We start from the raw sequence: 24,279 nt of genomic DNA, 5'->3' as shown, positions 1-24,279 counted from the left end.
TGGTAATTTTCTTTTCTTTAGCCTTTTTGCCTGTGACTTGTCTATTTTGAAGTAGCTCCCCCTTGTTCTTTTGTTTTCTGTTGTTTTCTGCTTGGTTAGTACTGTTTGTATAGTGACAACATTTGTATATTGGTATGTATATTCTCTTTCCCCTACGAGAGTTTTGTATGTTGTTGTTTTTGTCAATAAAAAAAAAAAAAAAAAAAAAAAAAAAGCATCTCAAACAAGCCTAATGTAGTCTTGCTTCACCACTTCCGCTCAGATACGGATGATGTCGTCGTTCTATTTTCTTATTGGTTAAAAACCATCCGTCATTTTGTTTGCAACCGGTTTTCTGCTGCTGGCAGTTTCTGCGTCCGGACCGTGAAGGAACGACGTAAACACCATAAAATTCACACATGGCTTTTAAATAATGGGCACATGTGTCGCGAAACTCTTTGCTCTACTTTGTGTTTTTCTTCTTTATAGGACTTCGCCTTTAATTCAAGCAGGTAAAGGAAACAATCAGAAAAGAAAGTGAAAGTAACTTTTGAATTTGAACATTTGTATGCCCATGGATATTCTAGAATATTCTTTATATTCTAGTCAAAATCTCAAATCTGAAATCGCATATGATAAATAAAGGTGTTGGTAACTAGGCTGCTGCCATGTTGATCAAAATTTACGTTAAGTCTCCCAGAGAACGTATAGATCCATAAGATTCAGTATATTTGGGTGTTGCTGAAACTTGAGACTTCATCCATATGTTTTAACTGTTTTCTCGTTCAGAAATGTAACACTCATCGCATCTAAAACTGTGTGTAGTTGTTTAATTCTTATTTTATTTCTCTTCATTGCAGAGAAACACTCGCTGTATTACATTTACACGGCTTTGTCCAAACCTGTCGATCTGCCGGGCATCTATCAGTTCACTGCTATGGGTCTGCTAGACGACAGACAGATCGACTATTACAATAGTGAGGACCAGAAGAAGATTCCCAAACAGACCTGGATGAAGGAGAAACTGCAGGAGGATTACTGGGAAGAAGACACCCAGTCCAGAAAGAGCAAAGAACAGTGGTTGAATGAGAATATCGACTCTCTGATGAAATGCATGAGACACAATGAATCAGGTGAAGTACATTCATACAATTTAACTTGAACCTACATGAATTCATCATATTATATCTTCATTATTGTTTTCTCACCAACATTTTGATTCATCTCCATTTCAGATCTTCATGTTCTTCAGTGGCGACATGGTTGTGAAATTGAGCAGCAGGGAGATGAAACAAAACACATTAATGAGTACTGCTATGATGGAGAGGACTATGTGTCTTTTGATTATAAAGAGTCTCATTGGGTTGCCCCAGTTGACACTGATTTAATATCCAAGTGGAAATGGAATAATGTGCCGATCTTAAAACAACACACCACAAGCTACCTGAAAATGGATTGTGTGGACTGGCTCAAGAAATTCAGAGAATATGCAGATGAGGAGATCAGAAAAGCTTGTGAGTAAATGTACAGTATTTATATTTGTTGTTTATCTGCTGATGATTGATAAACAAATTCCTGTTTTCAGCTCCTCCAGATGTTTGCGCATTTGCAAGGAAATCCAGGGTTCTACGCCAAAGACATGATGATGACCATGAGGAAATATCGCACACCTCTGCCTGAAGATAAGATTAAGTCCACAGGAATCCAACCAAACCATGATGGGACCTTCCAGATGCAGAGCAGTGTGGAGATTAGTGAGGATGAAAAAGCAGAATATGATTGTTTTGTGTCCCACAGAACCCTTACAGACCCAATTATCACCAAATGGGGTAATCAAAGCAGTTACATGTACAGAAAGATCACTTGATGAATTAAAAATAAATTTAAGTTGTGAATTTCCATTTTCCCCATTTTTTGTGAATTTTTATAGATGGAAAATGCCTGGACTGCTCACGAGACACTGTCAGAGTTAAGATTGCAGCAGGGATTGGAGGTTTCCTTCTGGTATTGGGTGCTTTAGTAGTATACATCACAAAAAAGAACTGGAATAATGGTGAGTAGTCACTAATTAAGGATGATCCACACATTCTTGTTTTTGGTTTTTAATCGTAATTGCTTGAGACATTGGGATAGACTCCAGCATTCCTGTTACTTTACATAGGACAAGCAGTATAGAGAATGAATAATTTGCCCAAATATTTACTCCTAAAAGTTTGCTTTTAAGTTCCACTGGGGAAAAAATACAACATACAGGTTTGAAACATGGCAACATTTAAATTTTTGAGTGAGTTATTGCTTCAATGAAAAATATATGACTAAAATACAGGGGCCAAGCACACCAGAGGCAAAATGTGGAGTATAGCATGACGCTGAGCATTAACTAATTATTTAGTAACGGCAGCAATGAATAATTAGACATTTTAAGATAATTTTATTAAAAAAGGTTGGAAATCATAAATACAGTAACTTATAATATGATTTAATGGTTTAGAACTTTTGACCAATTTTAAATTAATGTGGTGTGTTCTGTGTCAGGTGACAATGACACACATAAAGTTTGGTGTCAGTATGTCAAAGCTTTGCAGTTACAGCCTCAGCACATTTGTTAATGCAGTAAATGAGTGTCTAGTGTTCTGGGAATCGAGGCTTTCTCTGATTGGCCAGCTATCCAGAGCGTTATGATTGGCCGAATACCTCAAGCGTGAGACGGAAATGTTACGCCCCTTACCGTATTGTGATGCTGTGTCCTGTCGCGACGACACAAAAACAATAAAACCCATTATAGTGTTGTCACGGTATCAAAATTTCTGTATTCGGTACTGATACCAGTGAAAATCCACGGTTCTCGGTACCAATTTCGGTACCAAAGAAAAACACAAAAACATGCCAATTAAAAAACACACTATTTTTATTAATAATTTTTCAAGCAAAAATAAAATGTACAAAAATCAGTGCCATTCTTTATACTTATTTAAAATTTTGTTTCAAGTTTTTCTGCAAGTAATAAAAGTATGAAAAACAGTAAACAAGTTTCACCCAAATTTAATTTGTCTTTCAATAAATGAAATTTAAAGACATTTTATTTTTTGGTAAATAAAGGGGATTTACTATTAAAATTAAAACATGGAAGAAATATTGTGAGATTATTTCTTAAAAATAAAGTTTTATTTCATTAAACAGTAATGGTAGTATCACATACATTCTACTAATAATAGTAATATATTTGTGGCACAATGTCTTTTAAGTAAAAGCAAACTTTTATTTTGACGGGTTGCCTTGAATACCTTTAAATTGACACTGGTTTTACTCAAATTAAATGGTAAAATGCTTGTGAAGTAACTCTCAGAAGAACAGTTCTGGAGTTGTTGTTTGTGTATTTATGTCCTCATTGAGACAGAAGATGCTGAAATCACTGCGAGCGTCACACGCACTTCAGTCTATGTTGTAAACAAAACCACGCGTCTCTGCTATTCATTCATTCACACAGAGACACAGATCATGCAGGATTCATATTTGAATCGACTTTTGCGGCTTAATATTTACAGATACTAGTCCATATGTCGATTTGATTTAAGTGTAAAGACCTACTTTTGATTAATTCATCTAAACTTTGACAAATTCCGTGACATTCCGTGTTAAACTGTAAATTCCGTTTTTATAACTGGAATCCGAGATTCCGTCCACGTTTTCTGCATCGCGGAAATCATAGGGCCGTACGGGTCAAGAAACAGGTACTTGAAAAAACCTGGTACCGTGGCATTTTCATTTTTTTAGTACCGACTTGGTACCGAAGTACTGGGTCTTTTGACAACACTAACCCATTATAAACGAGGCATTTGTTGCATTCAATGAGGACATAATTACTGATTATAATTACTCATACGGTTGCTTTACGCATTGTGCCGCGTAAACATAACACCATGTCTGCATGGTAGAAACGACAAACAACAAGCTCTACTCTATATTGCTCAAAACTCGCGTTTGAATAGTCAGTAGCAAATTCTTTAAATATCGAAATGTACTTACAGGCTGTGAGACAGAAGCACCAGACTGTCCTTGCAAAGTTGGAAATGCCTCACTTTATAGTGTTCACATCACAGCCATTCATAGTGTTCACATTGTAGGCTATTCTCCCAGGTTCAGGAAACAGTCCTCCGTAAAATGCACTGCACACACTCAAATATTTGTGTTGTACTGTTTTGGAACAGTGTTGTAAATATAACTTAACCACTGATTTCTAGTTGTGTACAAACAAAGTACTTTCCCTTTCACAACGAAGCACAGCGTTTCCAAAACATGGCGCTGGCAGCAGCAACAATACTACAGTGAGAATAATATTTCCCCCTTCTTTCTTTGCGTATACATTTGGTTGATGTTATGCAACTCTTCCCACATCGTGATGTAGACATGTGGGGGCGTGTTTAAATGAGCTGTTTTAGGGGGGCGTGGTAAACTCTTAACTTTTATAAAGAATATCTCTTTGGTTTTGAGACTTTAGTCTTTGCAACTTTACAGATCGTATCTATGCACAAACAGCTTGTAACACTCCAAAGAGAAAGGAAAACATGAAGTCGCATCATATGACCCCTTTAAGATGATCTGATTCAAAATCAAACCACCGGTCTAGGAGGAGTTAGAAAAGGAGATTTTTAAAGTAAATCAAAATGGCAGACTGGAAACTTTTTTAGTACCTTCAGGACATGGTGTCAAAAACATGTACTGAGTTTCACCAGTGCATTAATAAAATACAGCAGTAAAGGGAAAATTAGTCCATGTTTTACTCCCCCCTCAAGGCATCCTATGTGTATATGACTTTCTTCTTTCAGACAAATCTGTAACTTCAAACTGTAATTTCAAAATCGATACAAGCATGATCCGTTAAAGGGGCAGGAGAAATGGTACAGGAACTAATAAAGGAAATTAGCCAGTCAGATATAAGCCAGAGGTCTATTCTAGATTTTTGTGACATGCTTAAAACCATGTAAATTAAACCATGTCTGCTTTAAACCATGTAAATGAGGAGACATTATTTCCATGGACGTGTCTGTAAACATCTAGCAAATCAAGGTTGCTACAAAGATCACTTATAACTAAATTGACATTGAGTCTCGGGGGGGGGGGGGGGGGGGGGGGGGGGATCTATATGAGTGCCGATCAGGGGCCTCATTGAAATCTACCTGGACACCTAAAAACTTTAACATTGTTTAATTTGTATCTTTGTTCTATATATTTATTTGTGCTATTTACACAGTTTCAAACAGGGCCCACAGGTACACCCTGCCCCAGGGCCCCGCAAACCCCACCTACGACCCTGACCCTCAAGGAGCAGACACCCCTGTTTTAGGTAATAGTTATTTATACATTTGTGCAAATAATATTTTTTAAACAAATGTCTCACGCCCTTTAGTAGTGTAGAGATTGTTGATTTTCTTTTTATTGATAACAGTTAAACACACTAACTCTCTGGACTCTGAACATGACTAGATATTTATTCACCTTTGTTAAATGTGTACAAAATATTTTGTCTGAGAATAGTCAGCACCAACAGTAATTCACGAGTTCGCCCTTGCGTATAATGAACAGAGTTTAAGGTTTATGCGTATTTGGCGTGCTGTCCGGGGAGAGGGCTCCGAGCTCTGTGAATTACTCCCGAACCCGGGGCACTCCTCCTGTCTGGGGAGAGGGGTCCGAGCTCGGCATTTAGCCCGGACCCAGAGCGCTCCCCCCCGAGCTCCTCCCCACGCTGGGGTAGGAGCGGGCTGATGGTGAGGAGTTGGGGTGGAGGTGGGATGCTGGAAACTGTAGAGAGAATGAAGGTAAGATGGCTTGGTCTATTTATAGAAGTTCTCTCTCGGCTGATGGGATAGACTGAGTGATTGCTGATGGTGAATTGGCCGTGTTAATTATCCGCGCGTGCTCCTCCCGAAATTTGTTAATAAAACATCACGATGTGAGAACAGTTTTTCAGATTAAAAAAATGCATCACCGGATCATTTATTTGCCTGGAATGTTGGTGAATACTTATTTAACAGGTTAATTTATGCAATGAATTGCACTTTCTCCTACAGACCAAGAAACTGATAGTGAAACACCAAACAGCAGTGCCACAAGCTCAATGGAGCCCATTCTCCAAAAGGTATTTCAAATGGAATTGCAGTGCTGTTTAGACACATTTATTCTTTTTTCACAAGTTCTACATTGAAGACAGGGACTATTCTGCTTAAGTCAAGCTGATTCCACGTTTATGAGTCAAGGACAGCAAAATGCTTAGCCTTTTAATGGGGTATTAAACTAGTAGATAGGAAACCAGGTGCAGAGCTATTGTTTGAATAGTTGTGAGTTATGAAAATGATGCATGCCATTGAAAAGATTGTAAATTTATCCCTAAAAGCATTGTTTTCATTTTTGTTACGTTTAATATGGTTGCAAACCTGAGATGAGTTTGATGAGTCGCAAGTCCCATTAAACTCTATTGGTAATGACATAACTTGTGACCATAGTTGCTTTTGGGAAATGTACCTCTGACCAAGGTCTTTAGGGCCAGGATATGGGTAGCAATAATGTACCACTCACCCGGTAATATGACTCGTTTTAATATTTAACAGCTTCCAGAGATAAATAACAATAATTTCTGTCTGTTTTCCAGAATGAGGCCTCCAGTGGTGACAAACCAAAAGATAAGCATTTAGAAATTAAGCTGAGCAAGAGACCTGTTAAACAGCCACAGCTTTAAAGCACATTCAAAATTATTAATGCAAACACATTTAATTATGTACACCTAATAACCACTTAGTAAATTGACGTGCACAATATGAAACAAGAGTGCAACATGGGTATAAAAAGTGCATTCTGAAGGTTTCTTTAGAGCTATGTAATTCACAAAATACATTTCACACTGTGCAGCTGGGAAAAATGATGCAAGTATTTCTTTGTCACTATTGTCTTTCTGCACACTTCTTGCAAATAACTGTTTTATTAATTTTTTTTTTAAATGAAACCATCTACATGTTACAGTTTTTGTTGCAGTTCTGGCACACTCATCCCAACATACTGTGCTATACACCACATACATTTTACATCATATGTTTTGCAATGCAGCGGACACACGTGACATTGCAGTGCCTTGCCATCACGAAAGTTGAATTATTACTGAGAAAACAATGTAATTGTAATGTAATAGTTTTTTTGTTTTTGTTTTCTAAAGTAACTATGCCTTTATTTTTCTGTTAAACTGATGTGTAATTTGTTCAGAGACTGGTATTCACAAACATAATGAAAATATTGTTAGATCTTTTACATTGGAATGTCCTTGCAAATGTTTTATATAGGTCTCTCTTAGAGGAGACTGAGAGACAGTAGCAGAACACAGATATGCAATATACATGGCAAACATTAATTACCCTAATTGTGAAACATTACACAAATTCAAACATGGAAGTGACAGTACAAGTGTCATTGAATATCATAGGCTGAAACAACAAGTTGTATGTATATAGATATAAATCTCTGTTGGCTGACTTCCTGATGGAGGCCTGTTTGGGGTGATACACATTGGTGCTATTTAATATGTAGTGCTGCAATAAAGTGTTTTATATATATAATTAAATTTAGTGCATTTTTTATTATCATACTACACATTATAAAAAAAACAACAGCAACATAGTCTAGAATATACTGAACACGTATAACACATAAGATCAGGCATCTTCCCTGTACCTGAAAACAACAGCTTTTCAATTGAATATTTCAGAATTTAAATCAGTTTTCTATTATTATTGATTAATTTATATTGCATATACAGTAACATCAGCAAGAAGAAAAATTACAATAATCAAAAATGTATAATAGTATTAAGTCATTAAAACAATGAAAACAGGTCATGTGACAATTAACCACATCACAGAACCCTTTGAACATGTGAATGTTTTGTTAAAATATTCTTAATTATTATCAGAGCTGGACAGAAGTGTAAAAAGTACTCACAAATTTTACTCGAGTGAAAGAACAGATACTCAGTGAAAATTATACTCATTTAAAAGTACAAGTATTTGGCCAAAAACATACTTGAGTAAAAGTAAAAAAGTACAACTTTAAATTGTACTCAAGTATTAAAAAAGTAGAAGTAAAAGTAAAAGTAGAAGTAAAAATAGTTTAATTTAGCTCCAAGGGAATCATTTATGATTTTATAGGGATTTGAACAGAATCAGTGTTACGGCGATTCAGTATAACAAACTCTGGATATTAAAATCCAAAATATATTGACAACACTATTAAATAGCACAGTAACAAAATCGGCAGATTAAGACATTAACTTGTGAGCAGGAAACACAAGATACTTCTCTTTTAAAATATAAATCAGATTTTATTTATATAAAGACATAAACTAATCTAACACATGAACACAAGCATTCACACATTCACACGTTGCAGAAAGAGAGAAAGAGAGGAAAGGATGAGTGATGAAGATGCGAAATCCCAAGTTTACAGCAATATGTTCAATTGCATAGACCTTAAGAACATCAATCACTTATTTAACCCTTCGCTTTGAGTTTCTCAATGAGGCTAAAATTTATATTAAATGCACCTGATTCAGTTAGAACTTGGAGGCGTTACTTGCTTGCATTGCCTGTGTTAAGGGGTTTCCTTTGTGTCGTCGTTGCAGACAAGGGGTTCCCCGAAGTTGCTGATTGGCTGAGAGTTCAGTATTCTTTGAAGTGATGTCTTGGGCGTTGGTTGAGGATGCGGAGTTGAAGTCTAGTCGAAGTTTGAAGCGAGTGCAGTCGGAGCTGGACTTTGTAGCAAACTTACATTAGAACACGAAATTTCACGGAAAGAAAAGAAACTAAAGTAAAAGAATAAAATAAAAGGATGTAATGAGACTAAGTTGTTTCCCTTCTCATTATGGCACGTGGGCCAGAGCAGAAGAGGAGAGAGAGAGGGACGAGAGAGGAGACCAAGAAAGTGTAAAAGATCTAAGAGAGAGAATTTTACGATGTCCTGAGTTTTTAAACTCGGCTTCTAGACCGTCCCATCTGGATGTCTTGACCAATTAGATACTGTCCTTGCTTGGGGTATTGCTTTGTTTCTCCACCCCTCTTACAGGCTTTACTTTACAGGCTCTTGCAAAGTAAACCTTTTGATTTCCATAAGACTATGATGCATTAGACAAAGAATTGATTGGAAGAAACATTTAAAGCATGCATTTTCAAACTCATAGATACTAAACATGAATTGGAATCCCTCAGCTATTCAATAATGATTAAAAAGACATACTGAGTAATTAAAACAAGGATATTCAAATGATCAAATGGGTTACATACACAATATGCAGTTATGCATAGAAATTATTAGTTTCATTAAAATTGAAAATGAAAGTCTTTATGTGGTTCTATGGAGAACGAAGGCATGTTCTTTAGACAAAGGAATGTTGGTTGGTCTGTCTTCTATGTGGGGGAGAATTCAGTCTAAGGAAGCTTGTGAATTCAATCGTGGAACACGTGATGGCCATCTCTTTGACAATCAGTCTTGATTATTTGCAACAAATTTGACAGTCTCCTTCTTGAATTGGAATTATCAATAAGTGTTCTTTTGTCTCAGTGTTGCAAGTTGTTTGGTGAAAGAGGTTCGCTAAGTTAGGATTGCTTGCTTCATAGATTTATGACGTCCTGTTCCTTACGGCCTCTCTGCATTCCAGCTCCTCAGGTTTCAGTGTTCTGATGCATCTTAAAATTGTCTGATTCAGTCTCTGATATCCTACATCTATATAAAACTTTCATTTATCAGATGAACACAAACTAAGAGTTAAAATAAAATCATCTCTCTTTGTATAATGCAAGTGTAGGGGACATCCAAAAATGAATGTGACAGCAACTCATACAACCCCTGTTAATGAATCAGTGTCTTCTTAAATGAAACGATAAATACCAAAAATACAAATGCCAATATTTTAAACTTGACCGTCATGTTCACTTTTTTGTATAAGATTCTTCCCTTCAATGAGAGATCATCACGCTGGAGCCACATATTTATTTTTTTCTGAGTACTCTCAGTTAATGGATTAAAATTTAAGGAGCTTCTTTCTAATTAATTTTTTGTTATAATAACACCTAAATAAGATACTTGATCTTTGATTTGAATATTACATATTTCTGACAAATGACATTCTTTGATGGACATCAGTTCACACTTTGAGAGGTTCAAGAACATGCCTGATGCTTTGGAGAACTGCTGGATATACTTTAATGCTAAAGGAACTTGATTAGCATCTTGCAAAAAAAAGAGTGGTATCATCAGCAGCTGACTGATGAGTATCTGTTTGTCAGCAATAGAGATAACATGAAGACCACTATTAGAAATATAAGAAGTGAATATCTGGGAAACTAGTCAAAATAAATAAGGGCATTCCAGCAAATCACTATAATCCAATAAGTCTAAAACTAATCTAATATTATTCATTATATGTCGGTCCCTCATAAATCCAGACTGAGTCTCATCTATAACAATATCTAAACAATCTTTAAGTCTTTTAGCAAATATTATGGCAAAAATGTTATAGTCATTGTTAAGGAGTGTGATGGGTCGCCAGTTGTCTAAATTGATAAGATCTTTCTTAGGTTTAGGATTTAAAGTTATGATAACTTGCATCAATGTAGGAGGTAAAGCCTCTTTTTCAATGCTTTCTCTAAAAACCTGAGTTAAAAAGGGAGTAAGTTCATCAGCTCAGCTGTGAGTCCATCACACCCTGGGGACTTATTGTTTTTCAAACTCTTAATTGCTCTTTGTACTTCCTCAGGAGAAACAATGCTATCACAAAAAAATCTATCACTTTCAGATATAACCTTAACATAATTAACCGAGTCAAGAAATGAGGACGTTGTCTGCTCTGAATACCTTGAACTATAACGATTCTTATAAAAATTGGCCACTGTAGTTTGCTATTTCCTTTGGATCTTTAACCATTTTGCCATCAACACAAAGTTGTTCAATTGTTGAGAGGGTAAAATTATGCTTTTCTAGCTTAAAGAAATATGCAGAATTGAGTTCTCCCTCTTCGAGCCATTTTTTCCTGGATCTTATATAAGCACCCTTTGGTAAGTACAATTCATCCATTTTCATTTGCAAATCTGCAATTTCAGATTTTTCCTCTAGAGACATGCAATCAAACTTTTTAGACTGAGATAATTTCATGATTAGTTTGTCTTCAAGAACCCTTCTTTTTTTGGCTAAAAGTGTTCCAACTTTTCTTAAATAAACACCTGTCTCAAACTTAAAAAGCTCTAATTGGTGCCAAAAGAATTTTGAATTGTGGCTGTTTTCCAATATCTAGCAATTAAATCTTTAATTTTATCCTTTACATCTGGTAATTCTAACTGTGAACTGTTCAGTTTCCACAAAGAAGCTCTGCACTGGCCTGTTACCTAATCTGCCATTAAAGGGGTATTAATAAAGATAGTTTTGTGGACGGTCAACGGGGTACATTGATTGCCGACATTCAGAACAAAATTTGACATACATTTTGATATGAGCCGATAATCAATATGAGATTGTCTTGAACCACTTTTATTGGCCCAAGTAAACTCTAAATTGTTAGGGAATCTCTCTCCAAATGTCCACCAATTCAAACTTGTCTATTAGGTCTAATAGTGCAGGACTAGAACAAGCAGTCCTTTTTGGAGGATATCTGTCCAAAGAATTATTAAATGACACATTAAAGTCTCCTCCTAGAATGAAAAATGCATTAGGAAATTTATTAGACCAATATGTAAGCTTCTCATCTACTTTGTCAAAAAAATTTAATTATCCGAAGAATTATTGTACCCATATATATTTCCGAGAATTACAGTTTGTTGGTTAAGTGAAAGTTTTAGAGAGAGAACTGTTTGATGAACCTATGCCTGTGTTTTCAGCTCCTCCAGAGGTTCATATTTTTGCAAAAAGGTCCAAAACCAAGCTGAAATTAACCTGTATGGCAACCGGTTTCTACCCCAAAGACACAGTGTTGCTCATTAGAAAAGATTGCACATCTCTGCCTGAAGATGAGGTTGAATCCACAGGAATCAGACCAAACCATGATGGATCCTACCAGATGAGCAAGAGTGTGGAGATCCAGGAGGATGAAAAAGCATAATATGATTGTTTTCTTGCTCAGAGAACCCTCCGGGAATCAATGATCTCTTTTTGGGGTAATTAGAGCAGATACACATACAGACAGAAACATCACTTGATACCGGAATAAAAATAAATGATGAATATAACCCCCCCCCTCTTTTTTTTTTTTTTGCTTGTGATATTCTTAATGAATTATAACTATTTTTAAATTTATACAGACAGAAACTGGACTGCTCACCATAGATTGACCTAGTTATGATTGCAGCAGTGACAGGAGCTGTGCTTGTGCTGCTTATAGTCGCTGGTGTAGTGGTTTACATCTTAAAGAAGAAAGGGATTATTGGTGAGTATAGTGACTGATGGTGATCCTCATATTCTCGATTTCTCATGACAAGTAATGAATGAATGAACCTAAAAAGAAAGTTCTGCCATCATTTACTCCCCATCCTGTCATTGCAAACCCTTTCAAAACCTAATTCAAACTTTGGTTAGTCGTCCAAACACAAGTTAAGATATTTTTTTATGAAACCTTCACTTTATGTGTTGAACTGATTTAATTAAAGCTTTAAATCACGTTGGTTGACACACAAACATATTCATACGGTAAACACAGAAGCTAATGCTAAACTAGCCATGAAAGAACTATCTTCTGTTGTTAATAAGCTGCAAAAAACACACCCGGATGGAGTTTTTATTATTGCTGGTGATTTCAATCATGCCAGTCTGAGAACTACTCTCCCCAAATTTTATCAAAACGTTGCTTGTCCTACAAGAGGAGACAATACTCTTGATCATGTTTATACAAACATCCCTGATGCTTACAGAGCAACTCCCCTCCCCCACGTTGGACAATCTGATCACCTCTCCCTGTTTCTGCTACCCAAATACACCCCCATCATCAAACGTGTGAAACCCACATTGAGGACTGTTAAGGTTTGGCTAGAAGAAGCAGACTCCTCACTACAGCAGTAGTTCCTGAACACAGATTGGAATTTGTTTGCTTCTCGGGCCACACTGGACTCCCACACAGATGTTAACACCTACACCAGCTCTGTTCTACATCATATCAACAGATGTGTTGACAAGGTAACCACCCATAAAGTAATTAAACTGTACCCCAATCAGAAACCCTGGATGAACAAGGAAGTCCAGATCCTGCTGAAGGCACGTGACGCCGCCTTCAAATCTGGCGACCGTGAAACCTACAGCTTATCCAGGTCCAATCTGAAGAGGGGAATTCAATCAGCTAAATACAATTACCAACTGCGCATTGAGGACAGATTTAAAAACAATGATCCTCGGCGAATGTGGACAGGCATCCATGCCCTCACAGACTATAAACCAGCAAACATTACACCCCCAAACAGCAATGCCACCCTCCCTGATGAATTGAACAACTTTTATGCTCACTTTGATCGTGGAAACACAGAACCAACCATCAAAGCTGTGCTCACACCTAACGACCTGCCGCTCACACTTTCCACCTGTGACGTGTGCGCCACCTTGCGTAAGGTAAACTCACACAAAGCTGCCGGCCCTGATGGCATCCCTGGCCGAGTGCTTAGGGCCTGTGCAGAACAGCTGGCTGAGGTCTTCACCAACATTTTCAACCTCTCTTTGGCCCAAGCCATTGTTCCCAACTGCTTCAAAACAGCCACCATTGTACCTGTACCAAAACATACTGGTGCAGTGGCCCTCAATGACTTCCGACCAGTTGCTCTTACTCCCATCATTGCAAAATGTTTTGAGAGGCTGGTTCTTTCCCACCTGAAAACATGCTTGCCCCAACACTGGACCCATACCAGTTCGCCTACAAATCCAACAGGTCGACTGAGGATGCCATTGCCTCAGCTCTCCACTCTGCCCTGACGCACCTAGACAGAACCAACACATATGTCAGGATGCTATTCATTGATTTCAGTTTCGCCTTCAATACAGTGATCCCATCCACACTGATCTCCAAGCTCACTGATCTTGGTATCAGCCCCTCCCTCTGTAACTGGACATTGGACTTTCTCACCAACAGACCATAGTCTGTTAGGATCAATAACCATACCTCCTCCATCCTCACCCTAAACACTGGGGTACCACAGGGCTGTGTGGTGAGCCCAATCCTCTACTCCCTTTTCACCCATGACTGCATACCTGTATATGGCTCTAACTCCATAATCAAGTTTCCAGATGACACCACGGTGGTAGGCCTGATCAGCTGCAATGATGAGACGGCCTACAGGGATGAGGTCCAGCATCTAGCAACGTGGTGTGCCAACAACAACCTTGCACTCAACACCCAAAAGACCAAAGAGCTGATTGTAGACCACCGGCGGACTAAGAAGGACCACACACACACTCCCATCTACATTGATGGGGCCGAAGTGGAGCGTGTGGCGAGCTTCAAGTTCCTTGGTGTCCATCTCTCTGAGGATCTCTCCTGGACCCTCAATACCTCCACCCTGATCAAAAAGGCACGACTGTGCCTTTACTTCCTTAGGAAACTAAGGGAAGCTGAACTTTTACCGTTGCACTGTTGAAAGCATACTCACAAACTGCATCACAGTGTGGTACGGCAACTGCACTGTTTCGGACCAGAAAGCCCTCCAGCGGGTGGTGAAAACTGTCCAATACACCACTGGTGTCGTGCTCAGTGTTGGGTGTAACGCGTTACTGTAATTAAATTACTTATCCACTGAAAAAGTAAAGTAAGGGATTACTGTTAATTTTTAGGTAATTTAATTACAGTTACTTATAAAGTACTTGCGTTACATACAGTAAATAATTTCAACAGTTCTAAAAGCAATATTGAATTTGAAATCTAAATTTACCGTCTAAAGATATTGAATGCAGCGGCTTTAACCCTCCGCGTGCGTTCACTTTCAGATTTTCCTGATTCACAGAGAAACCTTAAATACTCAAATCAGGGCCGGCACCAAGAGGGGGCATTCGCGGGCAGAGTTACGGTGCCCCCCACTTTCCATCCTCTCCCCTTCTTTCTTGCTGAACGTGATCGTTTCGAAAGCGAAAGTGAAACCGGTAAAACAGCGCACATAAGAAAGCGATTGCACGCTTTAGCGAGCGTCAGAAACTGCACGCAATCACAGATTGCACGCTTCCCATCCCACCCCGAACCCCCACCACCACCACCCACCACACACACAAAACGTGATTTGTGCCCCCCCCCCCCCCAGAAATTCAAATGCCCCTCTGATGGAGGTGCCCTGGCGCCGGCTCTGACTCAGATACATATAAGACTAAAATCAATAGAATCTAAAAATCTTGAAGTGTCTACTTGACACTTGAACGAATTCAAATTAAAAACTAATGTTTCTGATTATGCAATCCGTATGAAACTAAAGCAAGGTACAGTCTTTCCCGTGTCTGAGCTCATTATATGCAGTCACCTGCGCGCATATGCCCTCACCTAGATACAAAAAAAGTAAAATATTAAGAAAAAAAAAATCATTTTTGAAAGAAGACCTGCTATGAGAAATTTACCTCATAAGAACAGCGCGATCTGACATTATTCAGCAGAGAAGATCATTTCTGTAATTTATTCTTTCCTATATTAGTTAACGTGTTATTTTGACATAAACCTGTACAGATTTTACTAGTTGGGCTTTTCCTGAACATCTTGCCAAACTGAAATGTATTGTTTAACTTTTAAGCCTTTTTGTTATTCAGATATTTTGCAGAGTATTTCTATTTGTTAACCAAAGGTGGTTACATTTTTTTCATAAAAATGTTTAAGTATTACAGTTGTTTTAAAGCTAAAAGGCTAAACTATTCTACGTTTGACTCGAATTGAAAGAATATAGAGTTTAATTTCTATTAAGGTTTGGGATTTTAAGATGTAGCCTAATTAGCGATTTGAATAATTAAGTTACTTATTGAGTAACTAAGTTACTTTTCAGATAGAATAATTAGTAAAGTAATTTAAATACAATATTGATGAAGTAATTAGTAACTGTAATTAATAACTTTTTGAAAGTAACTTACCCAACACTGGTGTCCTGCTACCCTCCATCAAAGACATTTACCACAAACGCTGCCTAAGGAGAGTGAAAAGTATCATCAAAGACTCTTCTCACCCCCGTCACAGACTGTTCACTCCTCTCCCATCTGGGAGACGTTATAGGAGTCTTCGCTGTCGCACCAACAGACTCAGGAACAGTTTCTTTCCCTCAGCTGTCAGCCTACTGAGCTCCAATTTCAGGCGCTGAACACTACATCCAAGATGGACCACCTAATGGTTAAAAAAAAAACAAAAAAAAAACTGCACTGTTCAACAACCTGTCTGCACTCCTCACTCACAATGTTCTTTTATTTCCTGCTATTTTGCACATTTCTGATATTTGCACATTCCCTTGCATATTTCTACCTCCGGATGCCGTGAAGGTCATTGGCCATATATGCTACTTACATACCTCTCTTTATAATGCACCTTCTGTTAATATTTCCTTGCAACCTAAATTGTATGTACAGTCATTTGTACTGAGTTAGTCTCTGCCCATCTACCTCATAACTTGCACTTTATGTCATAAAACGTAATGTATATACACATTTTTCATATCTATGTATATACTTTGTTATTTGCACTTCTGGTTAGATGCTAACTGCATTTCATTGGCTCTGTACTTGTACTCTGCACAGTGACAATAAAGTTGAATCTAATCTAATCTAATCTAATCTAATCTAATCTAATCTAATTTTGTGTGACACATTTTAGAACAAACCTCATTGGTTCTCGTCTGTGCATGCTGCATGTAAACCAACCAACAAACAATCCTCCATGTTTACCATATGTGAAGCTCTCTGTGTTTATATGTGAAGAAAATTAAAAAAATCTGTTCATCATATAAAGTGACCGTATCTCTTCACAAGACTTGAATTAAACCACTCAATCTTCAATGGAGGGACTAACCTCTGCGGTTTCATTACAAATGTGTTCATTAGTGTTTGAAAGACTAACCTTATGCGTTTGTAACAGCATCAAATTAGAAAATAATGACAGAATTGAGATTTTTGTGTGAACTGTCCCTTTAGATCAGCGGTCAAGTCACCTATATTTCTGTAGTGATTTATTTAATAAAATTTGTTTGAAAGCTGCTTCACAATATTAAACATCTATGATGCAAATTTCAAATATGAGGCAAACCCAAAATCTGACATAAAGCAGCTCTACAGAAGATAATAATGTTGTTAGTAAACTCCTCTCAGTTACAAGTATGGTTCATAAATGTCTCTGTGATTTAGTTTAAGGCCAGATAAAACAGCAGTGACGTTCTCAACAGCGCTGACTAACACAAGAAACACTGTGCAATGAAAAATCACGTTAGAAAGCTTTTACATGGATTTACTGTAGTAACACTAGCTGCACCATGTTATTGTGGCATGAAAAGTGGGATATGCATATGGAATTTTATTATATCATTAATGAGGGCATGTATTAAATGTATCAAAGAAGTAATGGTTGTCGTTCCGACAAAAATATTAATTTAAAACCACAATTAATTTTCATTCAGGAGAAGAAATCTACCTTTAAACTTGAAAGAAATTAGGATTTGACAGTTATCGTGATCATTATCATGCAGTTTTGACTGATACAAACAATTTTATTGTGATCATTTTTTGGCAGTATTACCCAGCCTTAGACAAACCCCAATTAAACACACCTCAGTGTCTTCAGGATCACTAGAAACGTCAGGCAAGTGTGTTGAAACTTGATATCTCATATCCTGCTGCAAAACATGACAGTTTCCTTTTAGACTGAATATTGATTTTGGGCATGACTGGGATGCACCAGTGAATGGTGGGATATTTTGCTATTAAAATGACTGAAGAACAGCACAAGAACTCTATTTTGTCTGGTTCCTCGGTATCAACTGATTGAGTTTTAAATTTTGCGAAGTACATTTCTTCTGTAAAACACTTAAGTGTGGATGGAGAGTGATTTGAAATGAAAACGCTCTTTTTGAATATAGTAGCTCAAGAGAATGCTGGAGTTTCTCAGAAAAAAAGGGATATATAATCACAATATCTAATCAGTATTATGCATAATGTAGATTATGTTGATTTGTTTTTTTTATCCAATGATCCAGAGTTAATCAGACACTAGCTCATCTGACTCTGAACATGACTCCTATTTAGATATTAATTCAGCTGTATTAAATATTGAATATAATTTCTGAGAATAGCACTGCACTGCCTTTGTGCTTGATATTATTGTGGTTATTATTGTGATATTATTGTGGTTTAGGACAAGCCACTGAATTGAATGCAACTGCAGCTAATTCTGAAGAATCCTAGCTAAACAGATGCTATCTTAAGCAATTGATTTAACCATTTATCAGGCAGTTTTGGAGTGGATTTATGCCAAAGCACTATAGATGCACATTTCACTGTTTCTCCAACAGGACAGATGACAACCGCTGATCTGTGGATCTTCAAAATGTGGTAAGTATATTGAAAATCAGTGAGTTTTGACACACTTCTGTTTCTCCACAGGCTATAGTGCAGCACAAGTTAAATATAATTTACTTTACTGCGTCCAATAAATAATTCAGTGACTCTTTATGTCTGTGTTTCAGTATTAGGACTCCAGTGGTCTACAGAAACAAAATCACCACTTCAAACACAAGAGGTCAAATCTGATCCAAAGTTAGAGGAGGATTTGTAATGAAAGATTGGTGGTAATTGTCATTGTCAACACTAATAATCCTGACAAACATTATATTTTGGGGAGTTGGCTTGTAAATGGTTGAATTATATTCTCTCCGTTTCGGCCTCATGGTTCATGTAATCTTTTTGTTTTATTCAAGTAAGTTTAATTGTTATTTTGCTACATGTAGAGACATACAAAGGAACGACATGAGCCTCACAGGACCACGGTGCTGCATATAGACAAAGAATAATATATAGTATATGTTTACAGTATATGTATTACGTACTTACGTAAGGTGTTTACACATGTAACAACACTACAGGAAAAAGTGCAGTAAGAAACATTCAGGGCAAATGGAAACAGTGCAGCATTAATAAGACAGAAGCACTTTGCTCGAGCCATTGATGTTTTTATACCAAGTGCTCAAAGTAAAATATGTTTATATGAATAGAGCTGGGCCCTGTACCATGAAGCTGGTTTATCGGGGTTTTCCAATCTTACTATTATTCTACCTCTAAAGAGCCAGACTGGACACACTTACAGCATTTCTAATATTATGGCAATAAAAATAAACCAGAGCCTACTTGGGAAATGATCGCACATGTACTCTATAAAATATTGCCTAATGTACTCTTGAATGTCTTAATCTGTGACATACTGTTTCTGTATATACATTTGTTGATGAATTTTGTTCTTTTACACTGACTTCATTTATATAATTACAAAATGAACATTGTAATTGGATCAAATGAATTTATGGTATCAGCGGATGTCTGTCAGTATTTCTGCAACATCAAGGCTAGAAGGACAGCATGCAGACTATGACAGATCTCAGGTGCTGACTGTGCTTTAATATTAGAAGTGTCTGTGAGTTTGAATATCATTTTATGTGACCTTTAGCTGTAAAAAAAAAAAATTGAATTGAAATTTTTTTTTAAGGTTAGTGGTTGCAATCCATTTATTTTAGCTACATTTAAATACATTTAGTTGACTAATGTTTTTTTTTTTAATGTAGCAAAATTGCTAAAATTAATTAACCACTTACATTTAAAAAAAATAGCATAATTGTTTTTCAGTGCGGTTAAATGACCTCAAATGATTAACTCTGTGAATAAACAAGTGTTTACGAATTGCTTGTTCCTGAAAGAGTTTTGCACTTGATTGCTGAATACACACTACCTACAGCAGCCGGAAACATTTAGAGAACAAATAACATATATATATATATATATTTTTTTTTTTTTTGGTGCATTATTTGTGTGTTGTTTTGTATTGTTTTTTTGTGTGTGCTATTGGGTCCCCCTTGAAAATGAGATGTAGCATCTCAAGGGGCTTTCCCTTAATAAATTCAAATATAAAATGAGCCAACCAAGAAACCTACTTGGCAGAAGAATTCATATTTATTTATTTGTTTTATATTAACTTTTTAAAATTATTAATTGAACATTGAACTGTTAGGCATATTGTTGTCAACATCTAACTTACTATAACTTTGTGAAAGAATTGTTTAATGCATAAATATATGATCATTTATTCACTGAACACTGACAGACTGAAACACTTTATGTAGGTTAAGTCTCTCCACTTCTGTTTTCTGATTGGTTAAAACATCCGCATTTTCTGTGACTGTAGTTTCTGTTGCTGAGAGCGTTTTTTTGAGAGCAAGGATTTAAAAAGTAGTAATTAGTCATATTTACTCATTTAAAGGCTTTCAGTCATGGGAACGAGAGTGGCGACGAAGATCTTTGCTCTGCTTTGTGTGTTTCTTCTTTATGGCGCTCCGCCTCTACTTCAAGCAGGTAAATGATTTCAAGTTTCTGCAGAATAACGCAACTGAAAGTAACGAGATTTAAAAAAAAAATGCATTGCAATGCAATAACGGAAGTAATTCAGTTTGAGAACAAATGCATGCTAACTTCGTATGCAAAAAAAAAAAAAAAAGTATAATAGGCTATAGATAGTTCCAGCCTTTTTTCTTTTCTAACATATACTAAACTTCCAGTTATAAGATTGCAGATGTTTTGAGTGTTTTGTGCGGGAGCCGGCGCAGGGTAATACAAAAACGCACACAATGAATGCCAACTGTAGAAAGCAAAAGACGGATTGACGATTTATTTATTTGTTTTATGTCCAAAAAGAGGACATGTCCTGAAAAAAAGAAGGAAATGTAGAGAAATCTAGTAAATATGAATTCAATCTTATTTAATCCTCCATATGATGGTCCATGTTCTTAGGTTATTAATTAAACAAATAAAAACAAGATCTTCCATCTTGCATCTTCCATGGGTGTGCTGGATGATTAGGGTGAAGTCAGCTAAAATGGGCCACGGTTTGGTAAATTACTTATAGTACCATCAAATAAGCTATGCATGAGATCTAATGACATTGTTATAAATTAGCATGGGTCTCTTAAATATATTTATATTTTTTAAATGTGAAAAAGTATAAAAGTTTTAAAGTTATGAGAGTATGAGCAGGTACCTTCTTGAACCACGGCACAATATTCAGGTAAAATGGGCCAGCTGTTCAGTTAAAATGGGCCAATATAAAAAGAGAACAACCCAGGTAATTTCAGCTTAAATCATTTTATTTTTAACAATAAATTGACACTATTGTCACCATACATGTATTTTATAAAATAGAAAATTTAATGAATATTTAATTAAACGATGCAATTAAAAATGAACTGATCACGTTGTATAGATGTGTGTTTCTGTGCATTGGTGTCTTTTGTGTGCATGTGTATGCTTGTATTTTTTTTAAAAGACTGTTAAGATTTTGTATGGATACATATCTACAGTGAGCCTATAAACCTATTTTCACCCTCAATTTCTCTGTGTGTGTGTATGCAGCCCATTTAGCTGAAAATTGTGGCCCATTTCTACCTAAAATGACCTTTTTCACAAAAATCAAAGTTTCTTTTATAAATTAAACTTTTTTTTTAATTATTATTTGAAAGAGCATGTCAAAACATTGTTCATAAACCTTTGCATTGTTGGTAAGCTTACTTATAATTGCTTTAGTACCCTTTTTACTGATGAATGAAATTTTCTATGTCAGGCTCAATTACCTTACAATTTCTCTGACAAACAACTCAGGCACGTTAAAAAACTCAGACCAATAAAAATGATTTTTACATGTAGCAACAATGCAAAATCAGTTATTGTGATTTTCTGTAAAAAATTAAAGAGATATGATGCTACAACCTTATTTGTCCCATTTTACCTGATAGCCCATTTTAGCTGATTTCACCCTGCTGGCATACAGAGGGGTAATGTAATGATATCGGAGCAAAGAGGTTAGAGAACATCTGAAGAACATTAGTTCTCTCATCTAAAGTAGGCCTACTGCTACAATGTAGGCTACTGTCATTACACTGTAGGGTAGAGCGGGGGGGGGGGGGGGGGGGGGGGGGTGGGGGGAAATACCCCTATTAAGGACTGTGTAATTTATTTTCTCTAAAACAAATGTTAAATTTGTTCAGAAAAGTTATAATAGTTTTAGTGACACTGACATAAATTATAAACCAAGTATGAAAAATGTTTCATGTTATTAGATTTTTAACAAAAATTTAATTTGTACCATGTTTTACCCTGTAAACTGTAGGTCAGCTTCCTGTATGGTCATTCCATGCACAGAACATACACACAATTGGAGCGTATGAGAAAACAGGTCTTTTAAAGGTCAGACAAAAAAAAAAAAAAAAAAAAAAGGTTTTTGATCAGAACACTGGTTTGGGAAATTGAATCAGATGTAGAAAAACTGTCACTGCTTTCTCCTTCACTTTACTCACCTTTAAACCAGTGAATAGTTTTACATATTTTATTGCTCTTCATTGCAGAGAAACACTCGCTGTATTACATTTACACGGCTTTGTCCAAACCTGTCGATCTGCCGGGCATCTATCAGTTCACTGCTATGGGTCTGCTAGACGACAGACAGATCGACTATTACAATAGTGAGGACCAGAAGAAGATTCCCAAACAGACCTGGATGAAGGAGAAACTGCAGGAGGATTACTGGGAAAGAGGAACCCAGTCCAGAAAGAGCAAAGAACAGTGGTTTAATGTGAATATCGACATTCTGATGAAACGCATGAGACACAATGAATCAGGTGAAGTACAGTCAAAATAATCTGCATGTGTAAAATCACCATATTATTATATTTTCATTATTTTTAAAAACATTTTGATCCATCTCCATTTCAGATCTTCATGTTCTTCAGTGGAGAACTGGTTGTGAAGTTGAGCAGCAGGGAGATGAAGTGAAGTTTTCCAAAGGCATTAATGAGTACAGCTATGATGGAGATAACTTTCTGTCGTTTGATGATAAAGAGTCTCAGTGGATCGCCCCAGTTGTAGAAGCTCTACCAACCAAGAGAAAATGGGACAATGTGCCGATTCTAAACCAATACATCAAAGGTTACCTGGAGAAAGAGTGTGTGGACTGGCTCAACAAATTCAGAGAATATGCAGACGAGGAGATCAGAAATGGCTGTGAGTAAATTAATTTATATTTGATGCACTGCTGCAGATGGAACTAATTGATAAACTGATTCCTGTGTTTTCAGCTCCTCCAGATGTTCATGTTTTTGCAAGGAAATCCAGTGATGAATCCAAGCTGAAACTCACCTGTATGGCCACTGGATTCTACCCCAGAGATGTGATGATGACCATTAGGAAATCTCACACATCTCTGCCTGAAGATGAGATTGAATCCACAGGAATCAGACCAAACCATGATGGATCCTACCAGATGAGGAAGAGTGTGGAGATCAACAAGGATGAAGAAGCACAATATGATTGTTTTGTGACCCACAAGAGCATGAAAGAACCAATTATCATCAAATGGGGTAGGCCACCTGAAAGCATTAATTCAATTATGATATGCATCATAAAGCTTTTCAGATATTAACCAGAATTCAAACATTATTAATGTGGTTTTCCAGGACAACAGGAGGAAACTAGTGAATCAGTCACTGTCGCTTATCCTGAAGTACCCATGCTTGAGAAAGACTCTGCTGGTATGTTTCATCTATTGCTTTGTTACCAGGCAAATCTCAGATTTGAGTTTTAACTCTTCATTGTTTCTCCAACAGGACGAGAGAATGCTGGCGAAGCACCAGACAGCAGAGCGGCCGTCTTCATATTTTCTCTCTCTCTCATATTTCATTTCATCTGGATATTTTGAAGCACTTCCTCAATGGACTCAAAGACACCTTACAGCATCATCAGCAGATTGTTCATTTATTTTCTAATACATTATAATCAATTTAGACTGACTATATTAATATTGATTAAACAGACTATAACTAATCTCACTAATTTCATTTTGGCCTATACATGGTTTCACTAAGGGCGTTTACCTTTGTAAGACAAACTGAGTATTATTATTTCTTCCCACTGTCAGAATATGATCAAATTGAATAACTAATGTCTGCTATACTCTTTAATTATTTAAATTTTTGAATTACTATATTTGTAAACATTTTGAGAACAGCAAATAAAACCATCATCTAACAAACTATATCTTTG

General features: G+C 36.6%; 2 protein-coding genes across 2 annotated transcripts; both read left to right on the top strand.

Annotated features, from left to right (window-relative positions):
• The first annotated feature begins 318 nt into the window (after positions 1-318).
• LOC306844903 (H-2 class I histocompatibility antigen, alpha chain-like) lies at positions 319-7,581 on the top strand. Its single transcript, XM_079377331.1, has 8 exons — positions 319-491; positions 840-1,112; positions 1,215-1,493; positions 1,565-1,808; positions 1,910-2,032; positions 5,231-5,323; positions 6,048-6,115; positions 6,626-7,581. The coding sequence occupies exons 3-8, from the start codon at positions 1,467-1,469 to the stop codon at positions 6,710-6,712; spliced, it is 642 nt and encodes a 213-aa protein (XP_079233457.1). The 5' UTR covers positions 319-491; positions 840-1,112; positions 1,215-1,466; the 3' UTR covers positions 6,713-7,581.
• A 12,786-nt stretch (positions 7,582-20,367) lies between these two features.
• On the top strand, positions 20,368-24,270 carry LOC306845524 (H-2 class I histocompatibility antigen, Q10 alpha chain-like). The gene is made up of 6 exons (XM_079378387.1): positions 20,368-20,544; positions 22,587-22,859; positions 22,954-23,241; positions 23,316-23,597; positions 23,694-23,768; positions 23,844-24,270. Exons 1-6 carry the CDS (start codon positions 20,463-20,465, stop codon positions 23,933-23,935), a joined length of 1,092 nt encoding a protein of 363 aa, XP_079234513.1. The 5' UTR covers positions 20,368-20,462; the 3' UTR covers positions 23,936-24,270.
• Positions 24,271-24,279: the final 9 nt, after the last annotated feature.

This window comes from Barbus barbus (genome assembly GCF_936440315.1).
Source record: "Barbus barbus genome assembly, chromosome: 3".
In the NCBI taxonomy this organism is placed as follows: Eukaryota; Metazoa; Chordata; class Actinopteri; order Cypriniformes; family Cyprinidae; genus Barbus; species Barbus barbus.
The sequence above is the reverse complement of the archived record's forward strand: the minus strand, read 5'-3'. Positions and strand labels throughout refer to the sequence as shown.

Bases quoted from the DNA above. Each gene is read 5' to 3' on its own strand.
- LOC306845524 (XM_079378387.1), top strand. From the start codon at position 20,463: ATGGGAACGAGAGTGGCGACGAAGATCTTTGCTCTGCTTTGTGTGTTT. The intron at 22,860-22,953 runs GTGAAGTACAGT...TCTCCATTTCAG, and splicing joins CATGAGACACAATGAATCAG to ATCTTCATGTTCTTCAGTGG. The intron at 23,242-23,315 runs GTGAGTAAATTA...CTGTGTTTTCAG, and splicing joins CGAGGAGATCAGAAATGGCT to CTCCTCCAGATGTTCATGTT.
- LOC306844903 (XM_079377331.1), top strand. From the start codon at position 1,467: ATGCAGATGAGGAGATCAGAAAAGCTT. The intron at 1,494-1,564 runs GTGAGTAAATGT...TCCTGTTTTCAG, and splicing joins TGAGGAGATCAGAAAAGCTT to CTCCTCCAGATGTTTGCGCA. The intron at 1,809-1,909 runs GTAATCAAAGCA...GAATTTTTATAG, and splicing joins CCCAATTATCACCAAATGGG to ATGGAAAATGCCTGGACTGC.